General features: G+C 39.0%; 1 protein-coding gene across 2 annotated transcripts in view; it reads right to left on the bottom strand.

Moving 5' to 3' along the window:
- Positions 1-358: 358 nt before the first annotated feature.
- NTRK2 (neurotrophic receptor tyrosine kinase 2) overlaps positions 359-19,266 on the bottom strand; it is a 191,274-nt gene continuing 172,366 nt past the window's right edge. For both annotated transcript variants that reach the window (XM_066340039.1, XM_066340034.1), the window contains 2 exons: positions 2,183-2,341; positions 359-1,332 (listed from right to left, as the gene is read on the bottom strand). In XM_066340039.1, the coding sequence (XP_066196136.1) occupies positions 1,147-1,332; positions 2,183-2,341 (345 nt within the window). In that variant the 3' untranslated portion in view covers positions 359-1,146. The remainder of the gene's footprint in view (positions 1,333-2,182; positions 2,342-19,266) is intronic.

Below are 19,266 nucleotides of genomic sequence, written 5' to 3'. Positions count from 1 at the left end.
CTATGCCTACTAGGGTGTACTACAAGATGAGTGATTTTTTCTGCACAAAAGGCATTAATCAACAAAGACCATGCACAGTTTTGCTTGCACGGTTAAAAAAAGAAAAAATGAAGGATTGAGGAAGGAAGGAAGGAAGCAATATGCTGCTGGACAAGTACAGTATGAGATACACCTGCCTCAGCATTTATAGTTTGTCTTATCAAAATCCTTAGTGTCAACGGGTGATCTTGAGATTAATATTGTATGTAACTAAATCTAGCTTCAGCCTTTACTGAAAAAGACTACCTGGAGAACATTTTCACACCAGTGGCATGACAACATCCTACCAGAAGACAAAAGAGGGCATCTGTTGGTTGTAACACAATAGCGTGCAGTGCAGGGACCATCTTCTTTTGTTTTATTTGATCCTGGCAATGAATGGTGCTGGCAAAACACCACCTTAAACAATCCCTTTTAGTCCTCAGAAAGACTCTTCAGGAAAATAGCTAGACCCCCTCTTGCCTTCCATCAAATCAATTCAGTGTTTTCTTGTAGGGTTGGATGCCCCTTGATTTCCAAGTTCCTCCACATAGTGTATCACACAAGAGGGTCTTCTTTCTATCTGGCTTCATTTCTGCAAAGGACATTCTTCATGCAGAGAACACCAGTGTTCTTTCTCCACTCACAGGCTGAAGCGAAAAAAATGAGGTGAATCCATAGAAACTCCCAGTAGCTATACAGGAGAAATCACAAAGTTTTAGTCAAATATATTTTTCCCTTTTTTTCATCCACATCAAAGGCATGAATACAACAAGGCATTGTTAGTTGTGGTGGGCAAACTGAAGAGTCTGCTGATATAACAGATTGGGTTTTTAAGGCCTTTGTCTATGCAGAGTTACAATAATGCAGAAGCCAAATTGATTAGAAAGACAGGAGAGAAGGAAAAAAAAGATAGAAACTGAGAGAAAGAGAGAAGATACGTCTTGGTAATGTCTAAGAAGTCAATACTGTGTCTACAGACGGAGAAGCACACATTGCTTGCCCTTTGAAAGCTTCTCCACAACTTTGTCGTTAATACTGTCAAAGTTAAGAATACATTTTAATGTAGTTCAGCGGCAGTTGAACACATTCATTCCCGCAGCCCAGAAGAAGAAATACTAAGAGACTTTAGCCTAAAATATCCAAGTAGACTGGAGATGCCTTGGCCAAGTTCTGAAGGAGGGAGTGGATTTCTTTGATGTTGAGCCTCATGTGAGGCTCCCGTTGCCAACAGCCCAGCATCAAGTCATACACTTCTTTTGGGCATGTGCGAGGTCGCTGCAGGACTCGGCCCTGAGTGATGCACTCAATCACCTGTGAGAAATCACAAGTAAAGGATCATCACAGTTGTGCCAGCTACATCGAGTTTGTCCACAGAAGAGTTAACTTTAACCACAGCAGCCTCACTGGTGGCTGCCATGCAGCCATCTCTGGACAGAACTTTTATAGGCAGATGAATGTGCAACAGTATGTGATCTGGAAAATTCACTGTAATGTAAGTGATCAAAGAGCAATAACTTCACTCACAATAAATTCACCCACATTGTCCAATCCACACAAAAGGAAATTGGAGCTGGGAATTAATCCCATAACTTCTCTCTCTATCCAGCTACCACTTTAGAGGGAGAATAAATTTTCAACCTTCTCATAGAGCATCAATGCCTATTCTTCTCTCTACCCTCTGCAAACTTATGACTATCACTGTTGCTAATCTCTAGAAGTGGGATACTTGTGACTGCCTAGAAATCAATAGATATCTTGATTACTTCAATCTAATCTCTCCATGGGGTTGGACAACCACTTTGAAACAGTAGCATGTATGATATCTCTGTTCAGAAGACAGCTAAGGTCCTTTTCATTGTCTCAAGGTATACCCAGGCAGACATTATGCTATACAAAGGAAACTATTAAATTCCAGCTGTTCTAGTTCTGCTTGAACACCTTCCATCCACTCAGGGGAGAAAAGGGTGAAAAAGAAGAAATTCTGGTGAGTCTGAAGACACCAACATGCTGAGATGCAACCAAATATGGTTCATGAAAATACAATAAATACTGTTTATCAGCCTTTAAGAAATAAATTTGTTGCTGTCCCTTCTCCAGAGAAGGCACACCAATAACTAGCATAACATCTTTCCAATGCAATTTGAGAACATATTACACACACCTCATTGTTTGAGAGCTGATACCATGGCTGTTTGCCATAAGTAAAGATTTCCCATAATACAACCCCCAGGCTCCAGACATCGCTTTCTGTGGTGAACTTCCTGTACATTATACTCTCTGGAGGCATCCAACGAATGGGCAGCATGGTGTGACCCCCAACCTGAGAAAAACAAATAAAAATAGTTAGAAGTAGTTTCTTCAGACCTTCACAAGGCAGTCTGAGGACATTAAACATGGAGAATCAATGGGTGTTTTTTTTTTTTTCCCCAATCTCGTAACATTCACTTTAAGGAGTTTTGAAGAACTGGGGATTCATGGTTCAAACCACTCTCCCCAGCAACAACGAGTACCACACAATACATTCCTTAACAAAAATCTCAAAAAATGCTTTTTCTGAAGTCCCAACGAATCTTTAACATTTATTTGGCACACCATACCTAAGGAACAGGGAGGTCTATATTGACTACCAACTGACTTTGAATTAGGCCAGTTCTACTCTCTATTTTAACACTCAAGAAACTAAAAAGATTCATTAGATGTAATCTGGACAGGCGATTCTCCTAGAAACTCAGCAATATCAACTGAAATACATGAACTGGTCTGACTGTATGAAATTGTAGGATTGGCTCTGTATGGTTGAATATCCTAATTCTGACTGAATTAAAGCAACGCTATTTTCTGTTGTTAAGTTCCACAGTTAATGCATCAAATTATTTTGTTCTACATTAACTACCCTCTCAATTAAAAAAAAAATCAGTCTTTTGGATATATTTCCTTGGTAATAAATAACTTGCAAGATACAGACTCCTACCCTAAAATCACTCCTGTTGAATGTGACCTTCACTGAATTAATGCCTTTCTGAAAGTTTTTAGAACATTTTTAGTTTTTCCCAAAAAATTAAACTTCCTTAGCTTCTAGGTTTCCTAAACTTAATTTAAATTTTTTAAAAGTATTTTATTTCCAGATTCTAAACAATTTATTGTTCCTGTCTTGTTGTATTCTGGTGATATCACACCAATACAGAAATCTAGTTAAGTAATTTTTAGACAGTGTACTGCTGAGATACTGTCATATGGATATACAGATATGCTAGTTACTTTCGTACCATGAGAGCTCAGAATATTTCCAAGTAAGATTAGAAAAAAAAAAAAAAAGGAAAGTTTTCAAGGAGATCTTACCCTTGATTAACTCATTTTCCTTTCTGAAAAGGTATTTTGCTATGAAACCACATTTACACTTTCAGGATTCTGTCAATTCAAAATATAATTTCTCCTTTTGGGACATAATATGTGTTGTTATAAATAATGGCCTTCTTGTTCTCATGTTCAAACAGCAAATGGAAGCAAACCCCAACAGTCAGGGTTGACATTATTTCTACATCACACACGATATCAATTACCAGTTATTTGTCAACAATTCAGTGTTAGTGCAGCATACCACACACAGCTATTGCTGTGGTAGCTCAGTCCTTTTCTGTGCATCACCCCAAGACCATGTCCACTACTGAATTCATGGAAACAGAAAGTCATGCTAAAATTTTCATAGACTTGGTTTATCATGAGGCCCTTCTTCTACCCCCTCCACATGAGATGTTATGTGAGTTATGGAGGAATATTATTTAGCAGGTTGTTGAATGATAGACAGGGTTCCCAATTTCAGTTCCTGGCTACACTGTGGATTTGCTTCTGACTGCTTGCAGGTTGCTAAGCACAGGCATCTGAGCCCTTTAAAAAGGGACCCAGTTTCTGTGCATTGCATTGACAGAGAATGGGTACGTATTTCTAAGTGCTTTTCCCAGTTTGGCCCATTTTCCTCTATGTAAACAGTTTATGTCTCTGGCAAACAGACTTGTTTGTGTCTGTGCTCTGGTACTTTTCAACTTTGAGATGATGCAGGGAGTCTGAACACACCAACATGCTGAGATGCAACCAAACATTCAATTTCCCACCTTATCATAACCTAAACTGACATGACAATCAAGCACTTCCAAACCACTACCAGTTTTAAGCCAGTCTTGAGAGGTATTTCATTAGAAAGACAAAAAAATTAGTCCCTTAGAAACATGAAGCCACATACACCCATTCAAAGTGCAAGTGCCATGAAAGGATGGTTAGTGATGAGAACCTTTTGGTCTCATCAAATATTAAAATGGCTTTTACATCTGCTTATCATATCACCTCTGCTACTGGTTCTGTTCAGCAATTTCTTTGACTCATTCCTTTAAAAATTAATGAAAGCTATAGACAATAAAATATGTGACTCTACTTTTTTTTTTTTTTTTTTTTTTTTTTTGTCACATCTTAAATCAAGAGATTTTGAGAAAGCAATTTAAAAAATCCCCAACCATTCTTCAAATCTTCTTAGGTTTTTTCACTACCAATCCAGTCTATTTTTGATAGACTCTATGCTGAGTTTCCAGTGTCAGTCAGGAAAATGAAAGACAGACCTCTACAGTGACGATGACAAACTGCCACCAAATGATGGCTCTGTGATGAACTGATCTGTGATATCACACACCTAGCTGTCTCTCTTTGCAGTCGTAGCAAGACTGACTTGTTAGTAATGACTAACAAGAATTCAGTTTACAGGTAAGCACAAGGCACAGGGCTCATTGGTGTTCTTGCCAGACCATCTTGACTGAGCTGTGTCTATTCCTGTCCCTGAAGGCACAAGACTTCACTGGACAGAGCACTTGACTGAGAAGTCCTCAGGTCTCTCCATCTTTATCATTCATGTTACTTCAAACACTTCAACATTTTTTTTAAATTATTGCTTTTCAAAGTATCAACAAAAGTATTAAACAGGGTGGTTTCCTTGACAGATGGCACTGCAATGGAGACAAGATAACCTGTGCAACACTGATCTCCTATGGCACATCATGCATCTACCCATGGCCTAAGAGCACCTTGTATTGAAATTTAGTTCCACCCAAAGCACATGTCTAGGCCAAAGACACTTCTAAATGCATGTTTCCTTCTCTATTAAAAATCAGTAGTTACTGAGTCAACACTCACTCAGCTCAGAAAAGCATTAAGGGCTGTGCTGCTATTTGTATGCCTAAAATGAAGCACATACTTCAGAGCTTTTTGAACTGAAGCCTAGGACTTGACACAACTGTTTGCAGGGTGCCTGAAACAAATTGCATATGTTGAGAGCTTCTTTTGATTTTTATCTTATGAGTCCAAGCACCCAGGGTTGTGCCATAACAGCAGTGAAGAGAGGTGGTGCGCCTTTTTGTTGTTGTTGCCATACTCTCAGCAAGGCTAGGAGGTATTTTCCAAGAAGCACTAGTGAACAAAGACATGACTTCACTGACCAAAGTTGAAAGGTTCTGGGTGCTTCAAAGAGATTACTTCAGCATATCCTTTAATAAGAAATGCAAGTTATTACAAAGCTCTCAGATATCATCAGCATTCTGCAGTATAAAGTCCCTGCCATGTACACTGTAATTTCAGTGCTGATTGATACACATACATTGCAAATGGTTTTGTGCTGAACAGACTACAGTTATGTGTAAATAAAACCTTTATATTCAGTCTAGCTAAGGTTATGAAAGGATTTAAAGCAGTAGAGTTTTAACTTAATATACTATCACTTTAAAATCCATTATGCAGCTGTATGACCACCTTATGTATACAAATTAGTGTAGATTTTCTTGATACTTACCTGAAAGTAGCTGTATTGTCACGATAATGTCATTCAATGTCACAATTCAATTTTATTTAGAATTGTATTTCTACAGAGGTACTTTCAAATGCCAGCTTATGAAAGGACGTACACCATAGCCCAGATATAACCTCTCATTATATTCACTAGCTGCTTTTACTAGCAATAGTCGGCTAAAAAACCTGATGAATTAGCCTCTGCAATGTGAAAACAATCCACAGGGAGGAGATTGCTATGCCCAATCAGTAAACTGTCATGTTCTCCAAAAAAGCTCTTCTATGGAAAAACTGCCACAATGTTCCGTGTAGCACTCTACATGGGACATACAATCTCATTAACACTTGTAATCATTTTAAGCAACCATCTTTTCAATGAATTTAGTACTTTGAAACGTGCCAGAGAAGCTAGCCTTGAACATTGCTTTAATCTATTTGCCAACATTAATCTTTTAGGAGTCCGAGAGAAGGACCATATCTTAATCTTAAAGCAGGGCCTCTAATTTTCTAGTGTAAGTTTTTCCTCTTCTTCCAATTGGAAATACATCTGTCTATACCCTGACATGTTCGCTATTCCAACTTCATGGCCCAGCTGCCATAGAAATCCAAGACCCTGTTGTCTGATTATTGTAAGAAAAATGGATATGCTCTCTTATAGAGAAAACCAAATGAAGCCATGTACTCCTGCTGGAAACAGAAGACAGTGGGTGGAGCTGAGGGAAGTCAACCAACAGAGATATGAAAGGCACAAGGGGTATGTGGGGCTCCACAGATAGAACACAAGCCACAGACTAGGAAAGGCACAAGAAATAATCACATGAAATCACTACACAGAATCACCAAGGTTGTCAGAGACCTGAAAGGTCATCTAGTTCATGCATAGCATCACCATGGTCACCCCTAAACCATGTCCCCAGGTGACACATCCAGATGCTCCTTGAACACTTCCAGTGACTCCACCACTTTCTGGGCAACTTATTCCAATGTTTCCATTCTTTCAGAGAAAAATGATTTTCTAATCTGAACCTTCCCTCGTGTAATTGAAGACCATTTTCTCTCACCCTTTCACTTGAGACATAGTAGAAAAGAATGACTTTCACCTCACGACAACTTCCTTTCATGCAGTTGAAGAGAGCAATAAATTCTCCCCTTGGCTTCTTCTCTAGACTAAAAACACCCAGCTCCCTCAGCTGCTCCTTGTAAGACCTGGTCTCCAGACTTCATCAGCTCTGTTGCCCTGCTCTGGACACACTTCAGTAGCTCAGAGCAAGGGTCCCAGAACTGGACACAGAATTTGAGGTGTGTCCTTCGGGACACACTATGCCTGATATAGGCGAGGATACCATTGGCTTTCTTGGCGATCTGGGCATGTGCTGGCTCAAGTTCAGCTGGCTGTTGACAAGTACCCCTAAGTCTCTTCTTGCTAAACAGCTCTTAAAGCACTCTTCTCCCAGCCTGTAGCATGGCACAGGGTTGTTGTAACCCAAGCGCAGAACTCAGCACTCTGCCTTGTTGAACCTCATGCAGCTGTCCTTAGGTCATTGATCCAGTCCATCAGGATCTCTCCTACATAGCCTTCTGACTCTCAGCAGATCAACCAATACTGTTGCTTAGATCAATCAATTCACACCAGGTTTACGTCTTGCTCATCTGAGTACCATGAGGAGGGATTGGCTGCTCTTTTGCAACGCATGCCAGCTGCAGCCTGGTCTAACCATAAGTTCACTGGGGGCTGTTGTGCTGAGAGTGATGGGTGGCTTTGGGGCCCCACAACCTAGCTGTGGGGTGCTGCAGTGGCTGACAAGGGACAGGGCAGAGACTAGTCAGAACAGTCTTCCTCCTAAATGCCAGTGACCATGTTTGGGGGAGGCTCCAGCGCTCCTGGAGAGGACATCAAATGGAATTCCCAGCTTTTGCAGGCATCCTGTTACATAATGCTTCTCTGATGAATTGTTTTCCTCTCAGTCTCTGGCTTTAAGTAGTAGATTACTCTGAATTCACGCAGTAAAAAGCACAGCAACCAATTGCATAGCCTTGGAAAACAGACTTCCTCATTAACATTTCACGTTCCCATGTTCCCACGATTCCTGCAGAGTGACATTTCAGTAATGTGTCATAGCACTTTGTATTTTCTCTAAAGACTAGTGATGTTTTTGTCTGCCAAGAGGATAAAAGTAACCTTTTTACTTTGTTAGCCCAATGAAGCTGTATGACTATCAGGGGTTCAGCCCCGATCCTGTCCCAATGTCCTGTCTGGCTTGTCTGGTGCATCTCTCCAGAGTCTTGTTGTTTTCAAGCCTTTTGCAATTCAGAGTGGTAGGCCTGAGTGCAACATAGTTCAGCATACGTCCAAATTAAAAGTCATGTGACATGTATATATCCAATTTCTTTAAAAGAACTGCACCTTAGTCTATCAAACTAGGAAGAAGCTGAATCTTTTGAATCATTCGTTCACCCCCTCCTAAAAAAAAATCCTGTATACTTGCAAGATAATACCATTTTAGGGTATTTTTCACTATTTATATTTTGGTCTTCTGACTTGTTTCTCAATCTCAGGATGATATAACTGCAAAGAAATGTTCTCTGCAAAAATTATCATATCTTATTGCTAAAACTGAAAACCTCTTCTCTCTTGCTGAACATCTGCTCTTTCCCCCTCATAAAAGCTGGCAAACGTTTCTCTCAGAGCAGGAAAAAAAAAAATCAATAATTTTTATTTTAAATTTTTTGATGCCCTGGCCTTGCAGATGAAGTCAATATCTTCTCTTGAAATATCAGTCCTGCATGTCTACTTGCAGAAAAACAATATATTATTTCCACAGTCATAATAAGCCATACCACTCCAACACAAGAGGTTACTGATTTATAAAATAAGGCATATAATTAGCCAATAGCTAAAAATGTGTACTTTCATTTTCACTTTCACCCTGCTTTGGTTCAACTGTATTAAAAGGCAGTTATGTCTAAATTTCTGAATTAATTCTACCAGAAGTTTTGTCAGAAAATTCAAACTTGGTCAACAACATTTATTACCCTGTAAACTATCTCTTCAACCGCTCAACATCAATTCAGTATTGTGTGTCAAGTAGATAAAATTCTTCTAATTAGCCTCTATAAAACCATGAGCAGTATGGAGAAGATGAAGAAAGACCAGTTAATCATAATACAACAGCCAGAAGGTACCAAAAAACGTGTAAATGGCAGGTTCATAATGAACAAAAAGAGGCACCTGTCACCTAATCTATATTTGCTTGTGGAACTCACTGACATGAGATACTGTCAATGTAGAAGGTCTATCTGGGATCAAAAAGTGATTAAACAAACTGATGAAGGTTAAAATGTGACAAAGACTATCAAATATAAAGGTACTATCTCTGGCCCAAGAAGGTCTGAGCTGCAGAATTCTGGAGGCTGAGAGAGTGCTTGAGGAAAATATTAATATATGCTTAGCATATTTCCATGCTATTCCACAGTCATCAGTTTCTCACAGTGACAGGATACTGGACTAGAAAGGTTTTTGGAGAAGTTATCCCTATATTTCTGTCTGGGCCACATATTGCAATATGTAGTCCTTACTAAACCTCTCAGCAATGCTTATGTAGGGCTAGAAATTATTTTGGTAAAAAGATGGAATGAAAGGGAGATACCACATGAAATTAAAATAGCTGAATGATCTAGAGCATTTTACAAAGATCCTAAAATGTTAAATTAAACAGATACAGAAATAGTGCCTATTGTGTTTTACCCAACAAAATATCAATTTGGGCCAGACAAATATACAGGATAATTAATAAACTGTAGTAGCTATTGCACTACAGGCCATTTACTCTTCTAAGAAAAGAAGATGAAGTGCTCTGGATGTTCAGATAAGTGCTACAAAAAAGGTGACATGATTCACATCTCTGATTAAAAAAAAAGACCCCTTATCAGAAAGACAGAAGGGAAGTTAACTTGAGTAGAAATCTGCAGCATGTAAAATGAATGGATAACAGCTTTTTGGTGTCCCAGATGAAGTGTGTATGAACAAAAACCCCAAGTCCATTCCTTTAAAATATAATTTCTTTTGATTCAAAATGATAAAGTATTCTAGTGTTAAACAACAACCAACAACCTAAGCTAAGAGAAAGGGAGATATGCTGTGGAAAATTGGAAGGAATGCCACTTTGAACAGTGTATATCAGTGAATTCAGCATAGATCTAAATTCATTTCTGAACATGGGAATTCAGGATTTTAGTGAAGAAGCAAGGAGATTGGATAAGCCAGAGAGATCTGTTGAATCAGATGGCTCTTCCTTTCTAAAACACTCTGCATTCTCCTAATTTTTGATATCAAGCTATGCCACAACATATATAGTTACTGGTCACTCCTGTGGCATGACTTTCACCTCAGAATGTTGAGCTCATGTGAGGTCCTTTGTTATTGAGGTCCTTACAAAAATTTGCCACTATATCCTTTGTACCTTACCACTGTTTCCACATCTGAGTATCTGCTGGTTGTACCAGCAGATGAAGAGAGATAACAAGTACCAGTAGACAAGCAGCTGGAATGACTCATGTTGAAATCCTCACAGGCTCCAGGATGATCATGTCATCTGTCCAAGTCAAGAGCAAAACAATTTTGCAATGCAATATTATTGAATTGCAGCTACTGCCTTTCTGATTTTCAAAGTGTTTTACAATGTATCAAATTCCACTTTTATATTAATCCTAAGTAGTTTGGGGTAACATGGCTAAGGAGGTTTTAAAAATAATCTTTAATATGCACTGGAAAACTGCCTTCTACATATCTTTGTCAGAGCTAAAATTCAAAACTCTTTTACTTTTTCATGTGGGGGTTGGAGGTGTAATGTGATGCTAGATGGACAGCACAGTAAATATCAACAAGTTATTGACTGTGCTGTCCAAACAAGTTGCAGTCACTTGAGCACAGAGTCTGAAAGCCAAATATCACACCACATAAGAAGTTTGTGTTCACTAGGAAATCTCTTACTGTTAATGTCAAGTCTGAAAGCTACTTTTTAGTTACTAAAGATCACAACTTTTTCCCATATTTTACTGAAAAACATATTTTTCTTCAAATTTACTGTAGGTTAACATAGCATGTCTGGCTCTATTGATCATGTCAAATTACATCACAGGAGAAGAAGGGAGCAACAGAGCTTGGTTTGCAGCTTTACTTCTCCCTTGTGAGTCACAAAAGTATTTTTATAATGTACACTGCATGGGAGCATCACAATTTTTAGCTGAAATGTCTCAGATGTTCCAGTTCTTTGAATTTTGTAAGACAGTCTCTTCCCCCTTCCCCTAGATGCTAATAAACAAGGCAATGACAAGGTCCTTGTACTCATATTCCTTTTCTTCTGCAGTCTTGATAATGTTTTCTGCTTCACATTTTCTTTGGGCCATAATTTGTTTACATAAACTGGAAAACACAAGAGAAAAGCTTCACTGAAATAGAAGAGAAAAAATTCTCTGTTGTTTTCCCTCCATGAATTCTCCTTACTTGTGCCACAACATAATTCTGCGAGTTGAAACAGGCGTTTGCTCTGAAATGAGGCATCCATCAAACAACATGCAACACAATAATTAAAAATACAAGTAATTGCTATTATTGCGGGGAAAAAAATCCCTCATTCCTGTGGAACTTGCAAAGTCCTGAATGTTCTCATCAAATTCGTATGTTGAATTATTCTCAAGCCATGCTTAAAATATTGTTCTTGGATACAAGAGCCAAAGTGTAGCCCAAGGAGTGATGAACTCATTTTATAGCTCTTGGATAAATTTCTATTCTAGTGTAAAGGGAAAATTTGCACAAGCAGAGGGTTTTGAACCATAAGTTTGGAGTTTGGTTTCTTATTAGCGCTTTTTTTTTTTTTTTTTTTTTTTTTTTTTTTTTTTTTTTTTTTCTCTTCTCTTCTCTTCTCTTCTCTTCTCTTTTTCTTTTAAGTGTTCTTCTCTACCCTCAGCACTGTAAATTTCCATTTGGAAAACAATATCCTGTATTATGTATACAATGGTTCTTGGAATTCATGTGACTGCATTTGTTTAACACCAACACTGAGCTTTAAATACTGCCTGTGATGCTGGAGCATCTGTAAAACAAGGCTGGATAACCTCCTGAGAAGCCAGCATTAGCAGAAGGTGCTAGTCTAGTAAAAATGACCCCCAAAACCTCCCTGGATGTATCCATTCACCGATGGCATGTTATCAGGGCAGAGGTTTGGCTTTCTGATGTAAAGCTTCTTAAATTTGCATATTACCAGGTGATCCTGGGGAACTAAGGAAGATCAGAGTCAATTTTGTAAGGATTTGGGACTCTGCACCAGCACTGCTGCATTTCAGGTAAGGCCTCTGAAGATCTAACATACTGATTTCCACACTACAGATTATGCAATGTACTCCTCACATCCTTCACCACATGTTGGTAGTGAGTGAATAAAGACATGGGTGGGAAAGAAACCCACAGCTATACCTATTTTCCTTGCTTTTCCCTCATATTTTGTTGTGCCCCAAGGGAGCACTCCTTCTACCTTATCCTCTGATTGGAGACACTCCTTGCTTGTAACCATGCAGCTCTGAGGTGGTTCCATCCTCGTAAGTGCTTATCTTCCTCTCCAGATAAGTAAGAATCTTATGACACATGGATTCTTCTACTTGCTGCACTTCAATAATTACTTCAAAATAAATATGGAAACCTAATTTTAGTTTACCCACTCCAATAAAAGTAGGATCTGCAGTAAAACTGAGAGCTCAAAGGCTAGATCCAATTAAAAACCAAAAGAAAACAAAACTAACAAAAAACCCCCCACAAACCCACAACATAACAGGCTGCAATTTTACACCAAAGTAGTTAGGACAAGTAATTTTTTTTAGATCTCTACTATTAGAACTGCAGGTCAAGATTTATAATCTTCAATATAAATTATTGAAACATATGGATTTCCCAGTTGCCAAGAATCATGAAGATATTCAAAATAAGCCAAGTAGGAAATGAAGGTACTATGTTGTTAGGACAACATATTTCAATTTTTGAAAAGTTTCTGAGATTGTCTACAGACTTAGATTTTTAGTCTATCAGGAATACTTCAGGCTAGGACATCCAAATCAAACTCTGTTAAAATTTGTTACTAAACCAAGTAAGATTTCTATTACGCTGGAACTAGTATTTTGACCTCTGCTTATATAATACCTAGATCAATGGAGTCCTGATCTACATGAGGCTCCTACACAGGCTTGCAGTACCATAATAATAACAGTAGTAACAACACCACCACTTTTTCTAGTCACTTGTAAAAAATTACAAAGGGGTTCACCATAGCAGCTGCAGTGTTACTTTTTTATCACAGCGGGTTCATATATTCCTAATACTGTTTGTGAGTCTTTATATTTCAGAATATTTTTAATCTGCTTCAGACAAAAACTTCTGAAATATTGTTCCATAAAGCCTGCATTTCCTTTTAAAGGCAAGTTACTTTATATTACTCTTTGGACATGTTTAGGATAATCCCCAGAGAGTATTATCACATGCACTCAATGGTGTTCTTATTAAAATGTTATGTGATTTAGCCCTCAGTATATAATTTTCTTTGCTTTCTTGCCAGGCAAATCTTTATTCTTTTTGTGTATTAAGCCATCACATTCACCTAAAAAACCTCTGTGTTTACTTCCATAAAAAATGTCTCTGGATCTTGTATCCACTGGGGTGGTTCTGGTGTTCCCATTAGCCTTGATCTCACTCTTAGGCTGCAGCCCTATTTTATTTTCCTTTCCTCTCTGCCAGATAGCCATTCTCCTTCAAGACTCTTCAGTCACTGAACTGAGATTTTTGTTAATGAAAAGCAGATTGAACACTTAAGTTCTAATGGAATCTTGTTCTAGTAGAATCTTCTTCCTACCATGACAATTTTGAGTTTGAAAACCCACCGCATCATGAAAACTCATTCTGTATGATTACTCCAGCCTTCCAGAACAGAGTGTTAATTTTATGACTTGTTAGTTTTATCAGTGAGCTTATGCTGAGTAGTTAACACTGACAAAGGAGATTGCCTTGCTAGTATGGCAAGTACATGTGAATACTGACATTTCAAATAAATGTCCTCCAAGTTGCTGAAATGCACATTTATCTCTTTGAAGTTGTTTTTCAATTCTTTTGAACTTTACATACTCATTGTATTTGTATATTACACTTATATACTAATTGCTATATGAGTGATTGGGTGCTCTGATGCTGAGAATCTTGAACTAGGTAGTGAAAGTACTGGATTAATGCAAGATCATGAAGATCTATCCCAAATGTATGCCAAAATGAATGCCACTGAATTGTGATATGTTACGGTATATGGATCCATATATAACATTATAGGTTACTGAGTTGTATTTGGTAAAGCACCTCAATGTTATATTCAATATGTCATCTTTGGTGGAAAGCAAGAGATGGTTAAAGTTTTCTATGAGAACTGTTGAGCTGTGGAAATAGTCAGGTGAAAGCTAGATAATCAAAAGGCAGAAATAAGGTTCCATGTGCTTTTCTTGCCTGTTTTGAAGATATAGCAATGAATATCATATGTGAGCCAATACAGAACATACTTGAATCAGACAGGAATTAAGTATTACAATTTTGAACAAAATGCAATTCAACTTCTTGCTCTTTAAGGTCAGATGACCTCCCAGATTCCATGTCCTCCTGTGGCAGAAAACACAATAATGGCAAAAGGAAATTATTGCCTCCACGACTGTTGTAACTATAGCAAAAGTAGGGGAGAATGTTCCCTGTTAAACGAACCTAATATAGGTTACTCCCTCCCAATGCACTTGCACAAATAAGGGCCTCTTTATGCTCAGCAGAAGCACTTTAATGAAGAAGCAGCTGCAAAATGAAGCAACAACATGGCACCCTAGCTCTCGGGAATAGGGAAAGGGATCAAGATGAGTATCAGTAGAACAGAAGAGAAGATGTGGGAATGGGAAGAGCACAGAGGGTGAGCAGAGACAGACAATGTCCACTGGTACCTGACAGATTTAATGGGTTGTGAGCCACTGTCCAAAAGGCCCTGGGCTTTTCAGCTGTCACCACCAGAAGGTGGGCTCTGTCTAGGTGAAACTCACGCTGAGGTTTGGGGAAAGAATCACAGCATGCAGACGGGCCCCAGATTTCTACAGCACTTGAGGTTATGTCGGCCATCATAGGAACATTTGCATTCTGTCTTGCAGCAGAAGTATAGCCTTTAGTTATTCTTTGTTTGAACCACAAATTTCTTCTGCAATGTCCAACACTGGGCAAAAAAGCATTTTCAATAACTGTCCAAGTCCTAGTTTCCTTAGGAGCCTGAGTTGAAATACTCAACTGGCAAGTTAGGCACCTGTAAATATCTTTACTATTTATAAGGCTTGCATTCTGTTATAATGCCTTAGCATCAAGGGTGAAATTATATCTCTGTGGGATTTAAGGCTATGCCATGCAAGTTGCTCATGATGTTCTCAGACAGAGAGCAAGAGAAGCAATACTGTATATCTTCTGCTGATTTTTAGTACTGAGATGAATACCAATCAGTGTATTTGCCACTAATTCATCTGCATAATTAACTTTAATATTACATAGTAATGAAAAAAATCTTATCATTATGATTTAGAAGATTCAAATGTGTTTAAAAATCAATATTTTATGTTAACACTATATTATCCTTGTTAATATTAATTATTATAGTAATAGGCACTGTTTATGCAGAGAGAGAAAGGTGCCATAACTTAAATGAAAGCTACATCTCTAAGCATGATCTGGGATGCTGGTTCTAGAACTCTATCATCTTTTATTATTCTGAAATAATGGAAAATGTTTTTCTATTGTGCAGTGGTATCCAGAAGCAGCCAATGTGCAACAAAGCCCGGGATCTTTTTGTCTTGTTTTGCTGATACAAAGAAGAAGAGAGAAGAATTAAGCTCTGTGAAGGAAGCAACTGTTGTATTTAGTCTAAGGACTGACTGACAGAAGAACTGCAATAAGTTTTGACTATTATGTTAATACATGGTGATTCAGAAGAATCTGAAGCAGCAGAGGATATGGGATAAGCAGAATGAGAAGTCAAGAAGGTAACAGAAAAGTTCACCCTGTACTTTTGATCTGAGACAAAAAAAATTAAAATCAAAAATGCTGGTGTTTTCCAGCAGCCAGATGCTCACAAAAGATTTCAGTTTGAATGAAAACATAAACAAAAAATTACTCAGATAATTTAAAATAAAACGTGACTGATACTCAATTTAGGTCACATATTCTGCAGTACACTTTTTGATACTGTGCATCCTCTAAATGGGTTCAGAAATGAAGCAATGACCTAAAGAAGTCTGCTAAAAAGAATCTCAGCAGAGGCTGCTGCTGGAGGGCTGGGAAGTGGAAGGGATCATTATGCTTTTGGAGGGCAACTTCCTGCACACAGTGCCACCTCTCTGAATATGTGAGTATGCAACATTTGGGTGATTCCCAGTATGTTTTAAGCCCTGGGTAGCTTGGCACAGGGAAAGGTTGATAGAGGATCTGTGCTGAGAGAAGGTACATTTTATGGATATTCACAGAAAAACAACAAAACAAAGCTTCACACAAGATAAATAAAATGTGTCTTAAAACAACTGGATTTTAGATGAAGCACTAAAATATACTATAGGGAGCAAAACTACTTTGAGAAGAGAACAGGTTATCTTACAGCCCAAATAAAACCAAGCAACAACAGAATAATTAATTAATAAGCAAATCCTTCCAATGTTTCTCTAGGTAGGCTTTTTCCATGGAAAGTGAAATGATGGGAGAAAGTGATCATGAGTTGTTAATAAAAAAAAATCTGAAATATCACCAATCAATGCTCATTAAGACACTTAAAACACTCTCCTTCTAGATATTAAATATTGTACTATCATTGTATCACAACAGAACTAATCCATCTAATAATCCCTCCCTGTGTCTTGGTTTCAGCTGTGATAGAGTCAATTTTCTTCTTACTAGCTTTTTACAGCCCTGTGTTTTAGATTTTGTAAGAGAATAATGTTGATAAAACTCTGAGGTTTCAGTTGCTGCTCAATAGTGCTCCCCCTAAGTCAAGGACTTTCGAGTTTCCCACGCTCTGCCAGCCAGCAGGTGCACAAAAAGCCAGGAGGGCAGCTGACCCAAACTGGCCAAAGGGATATTCCATACTATAGAACATCATTCCCACTGTATAAACTGGGAGGAGTTGATTGGGACCTGCTAATCACTGCTGTGGGACAGGATAGGCATTGGTTGGCAAGTGCTGGGCAATTGTATTGTGCATCACTCTTTCCTTGGCTTTTATTCCTTTGCCCCCCTTTCTTTTCATTAACAATTTTATTATTATTAAAATGTGAATGTTAAAAGAGTAACTGTTATAATATTTTACTTTATGTCAATTATTAAGCTGTTCTTATCTCTAGCCACAAGTCTTTTTTCTGATTCTCCCTCCCATCCCAACAGAGGTGGGGAATCAGCAAGAGGCTGTGCAGTAATTAGTTGCTTGCTGGTATTAAACTGTGAGAGACTGTTACATTACCCTGTTTGTTCAGAAACATCACAGAGCATTTACAGATCCTGCACAGCTGCATAAAATTTCAGTAAGAGGCAGCTTTACTGATGTATTGTCAACCCAGGACAAAATGTTGCAACCATTCAACACAACAGAGAATTTTCTTAAAAACTCACTGGACTAGGCCAAGAAATGAATAAAAGGACTAATGCCAAGAGAGACTGGATGCTCTACAGGAGGGGGCAGCATATTGCTTGGCATCATAACTACAATCTAGCACACCCATCATCTGCTCCTATAAAAATACACCCTGGTCTCCAAGCTGCATCTTTTCTGTAATCCTGTTCTGCCATGAGCTACAAGCTGCGAGGCAGAAGAAAAAATATCAAGTCTTCATCCAAGTTAAGTTCCCCTACTCCTTCACCTCTCTACAGTTCTCTGGTTGAATGTCATCATGAGACCTGGCTGATCATTTCAGAATGTATAATTTTTGTCCCTGTTAGGGGCTTTCTCTATTTTCACACGCTACTTATCTTGTGGGGTGGGAATGATGCTGGAGAGCTTATATGTAAGAAAGGGAGTGTGTCCGGTGTAGGACCTTGCTTGCTGCCCAGCCAGGAACAGCAACCCTTCTTCCTTCAGCTTCTGCCTGCTGCAGCCCTCTGCCCCTGGCCCGCGGCAGCCCGGGAACCCCTGCTGCTGCCACTACCGCCTGGCCCTGCATACTGATCAGCACATTTAATGACTTTCCCTTGCTCTCTTCTTTCCTTCTAAGCTGCTGTCTGGGAGCAGGGGAGCCCGGCTGCCATGGAAACTGAGCCGTGAAACACCCTGAACCTGCCGCACCAGCCTTGGAAGAGGATTCCAGGGATGAAGCTCAAAGAAGGGGATGCTGGAGGGGGAACAGAACTGGAGGAGTGGGAAGGTGAAAGGCTGACCGTGTCAGGAATGGGTTTGGGCTGTTGTGTGAAGGCACTGCACAAGAGGAGTATATATAGGGCATAAGTAACCAGACGTTTAGGAGAAAAACAGGATAACCCTCTGTTACCAGCTTTTTACTTCACAATGATTCAAATATCTCTCTGCCCCCTTCCATCCCTTTACTGTCTGGATCAAATACCCCTAGTGTATGCACATACTGTATCATCTAGTGTGTTTTGACAATCCCAAATAAAGATCACACATCTCAAGGACTGTTTATAGCCACAAAAAGGGCTGATTACAGAAAGCAAATGGTTTGAGAGGGCCTCAAGCACAAGCTGGCAGAGGACAAACCCCTGCCTAGGCAATAAGGCTGTGATCCTCTGCCCAGCTTTTTAGTCCTGCCTCCCTTTCCCAGGCTTAACTGCTGGAGTCGCATGAAAATGCAGAATTTGTGGCACTGTTCGTATGCGCTGATGCCTTTTCTGGGCAAGCACCTAGCTCAACACCAGCTCTGTTCCAAAAGAATTCTGGTCTCTGCTTCAGCCTGTGTGGCTATGGGAATTGCACTTTTGTCCTCACTTCTGTCTCCTGAGGATTTATGGGCATATAATAAAGGTAAAATGAATGTTTGCTTCAATCTTAGCACCCAAATTTCAGCCTTCAAGGGGCACTGCCACTTCTACCCAGTCTCCTTGTAAGCTTTCAGGCCAGCAGCAGAGAATCTCCTTGTGTGTCTTTTTTCTAAGCAAAGCTCCCTATGATATGATTTATTCATGAAGGGAGCCCTCAGAAGGTCAATAAAACTGGCATGCTCCCAAAAATACACAAACAAAACAGGGAAGAAGAAAACCCCACTGGGTCAGCACTTTTCTGAAGACAAGATGAAGCTGTTTATATCCCAGGCAGACCCACTTAGGCAAGGGACATAACAAATGTTTCAACTCCCCTTCTCTGTTCCAACCTCTTGAACAACCAG

Source organism: Sylvia atricapilla, chromosome Z, assembly GCF_009819655.1.
Source record: "Sylvia atricapilla isolate bSylAtr1 chromosome Z, bSylAtr1.pri, whole genome shotgun sequence".
NCBI classification, from domain to species: Eukaryota; Metazoa; Chordata; class Aves; order Passeriformes; family Sylviidae; genus Sylvia; species Sylvia atricapilla.
Note: the sequence above shows the minus strand (reverse complement) of the source record. Positions and strands in the feature narration are given on the sequence as shown.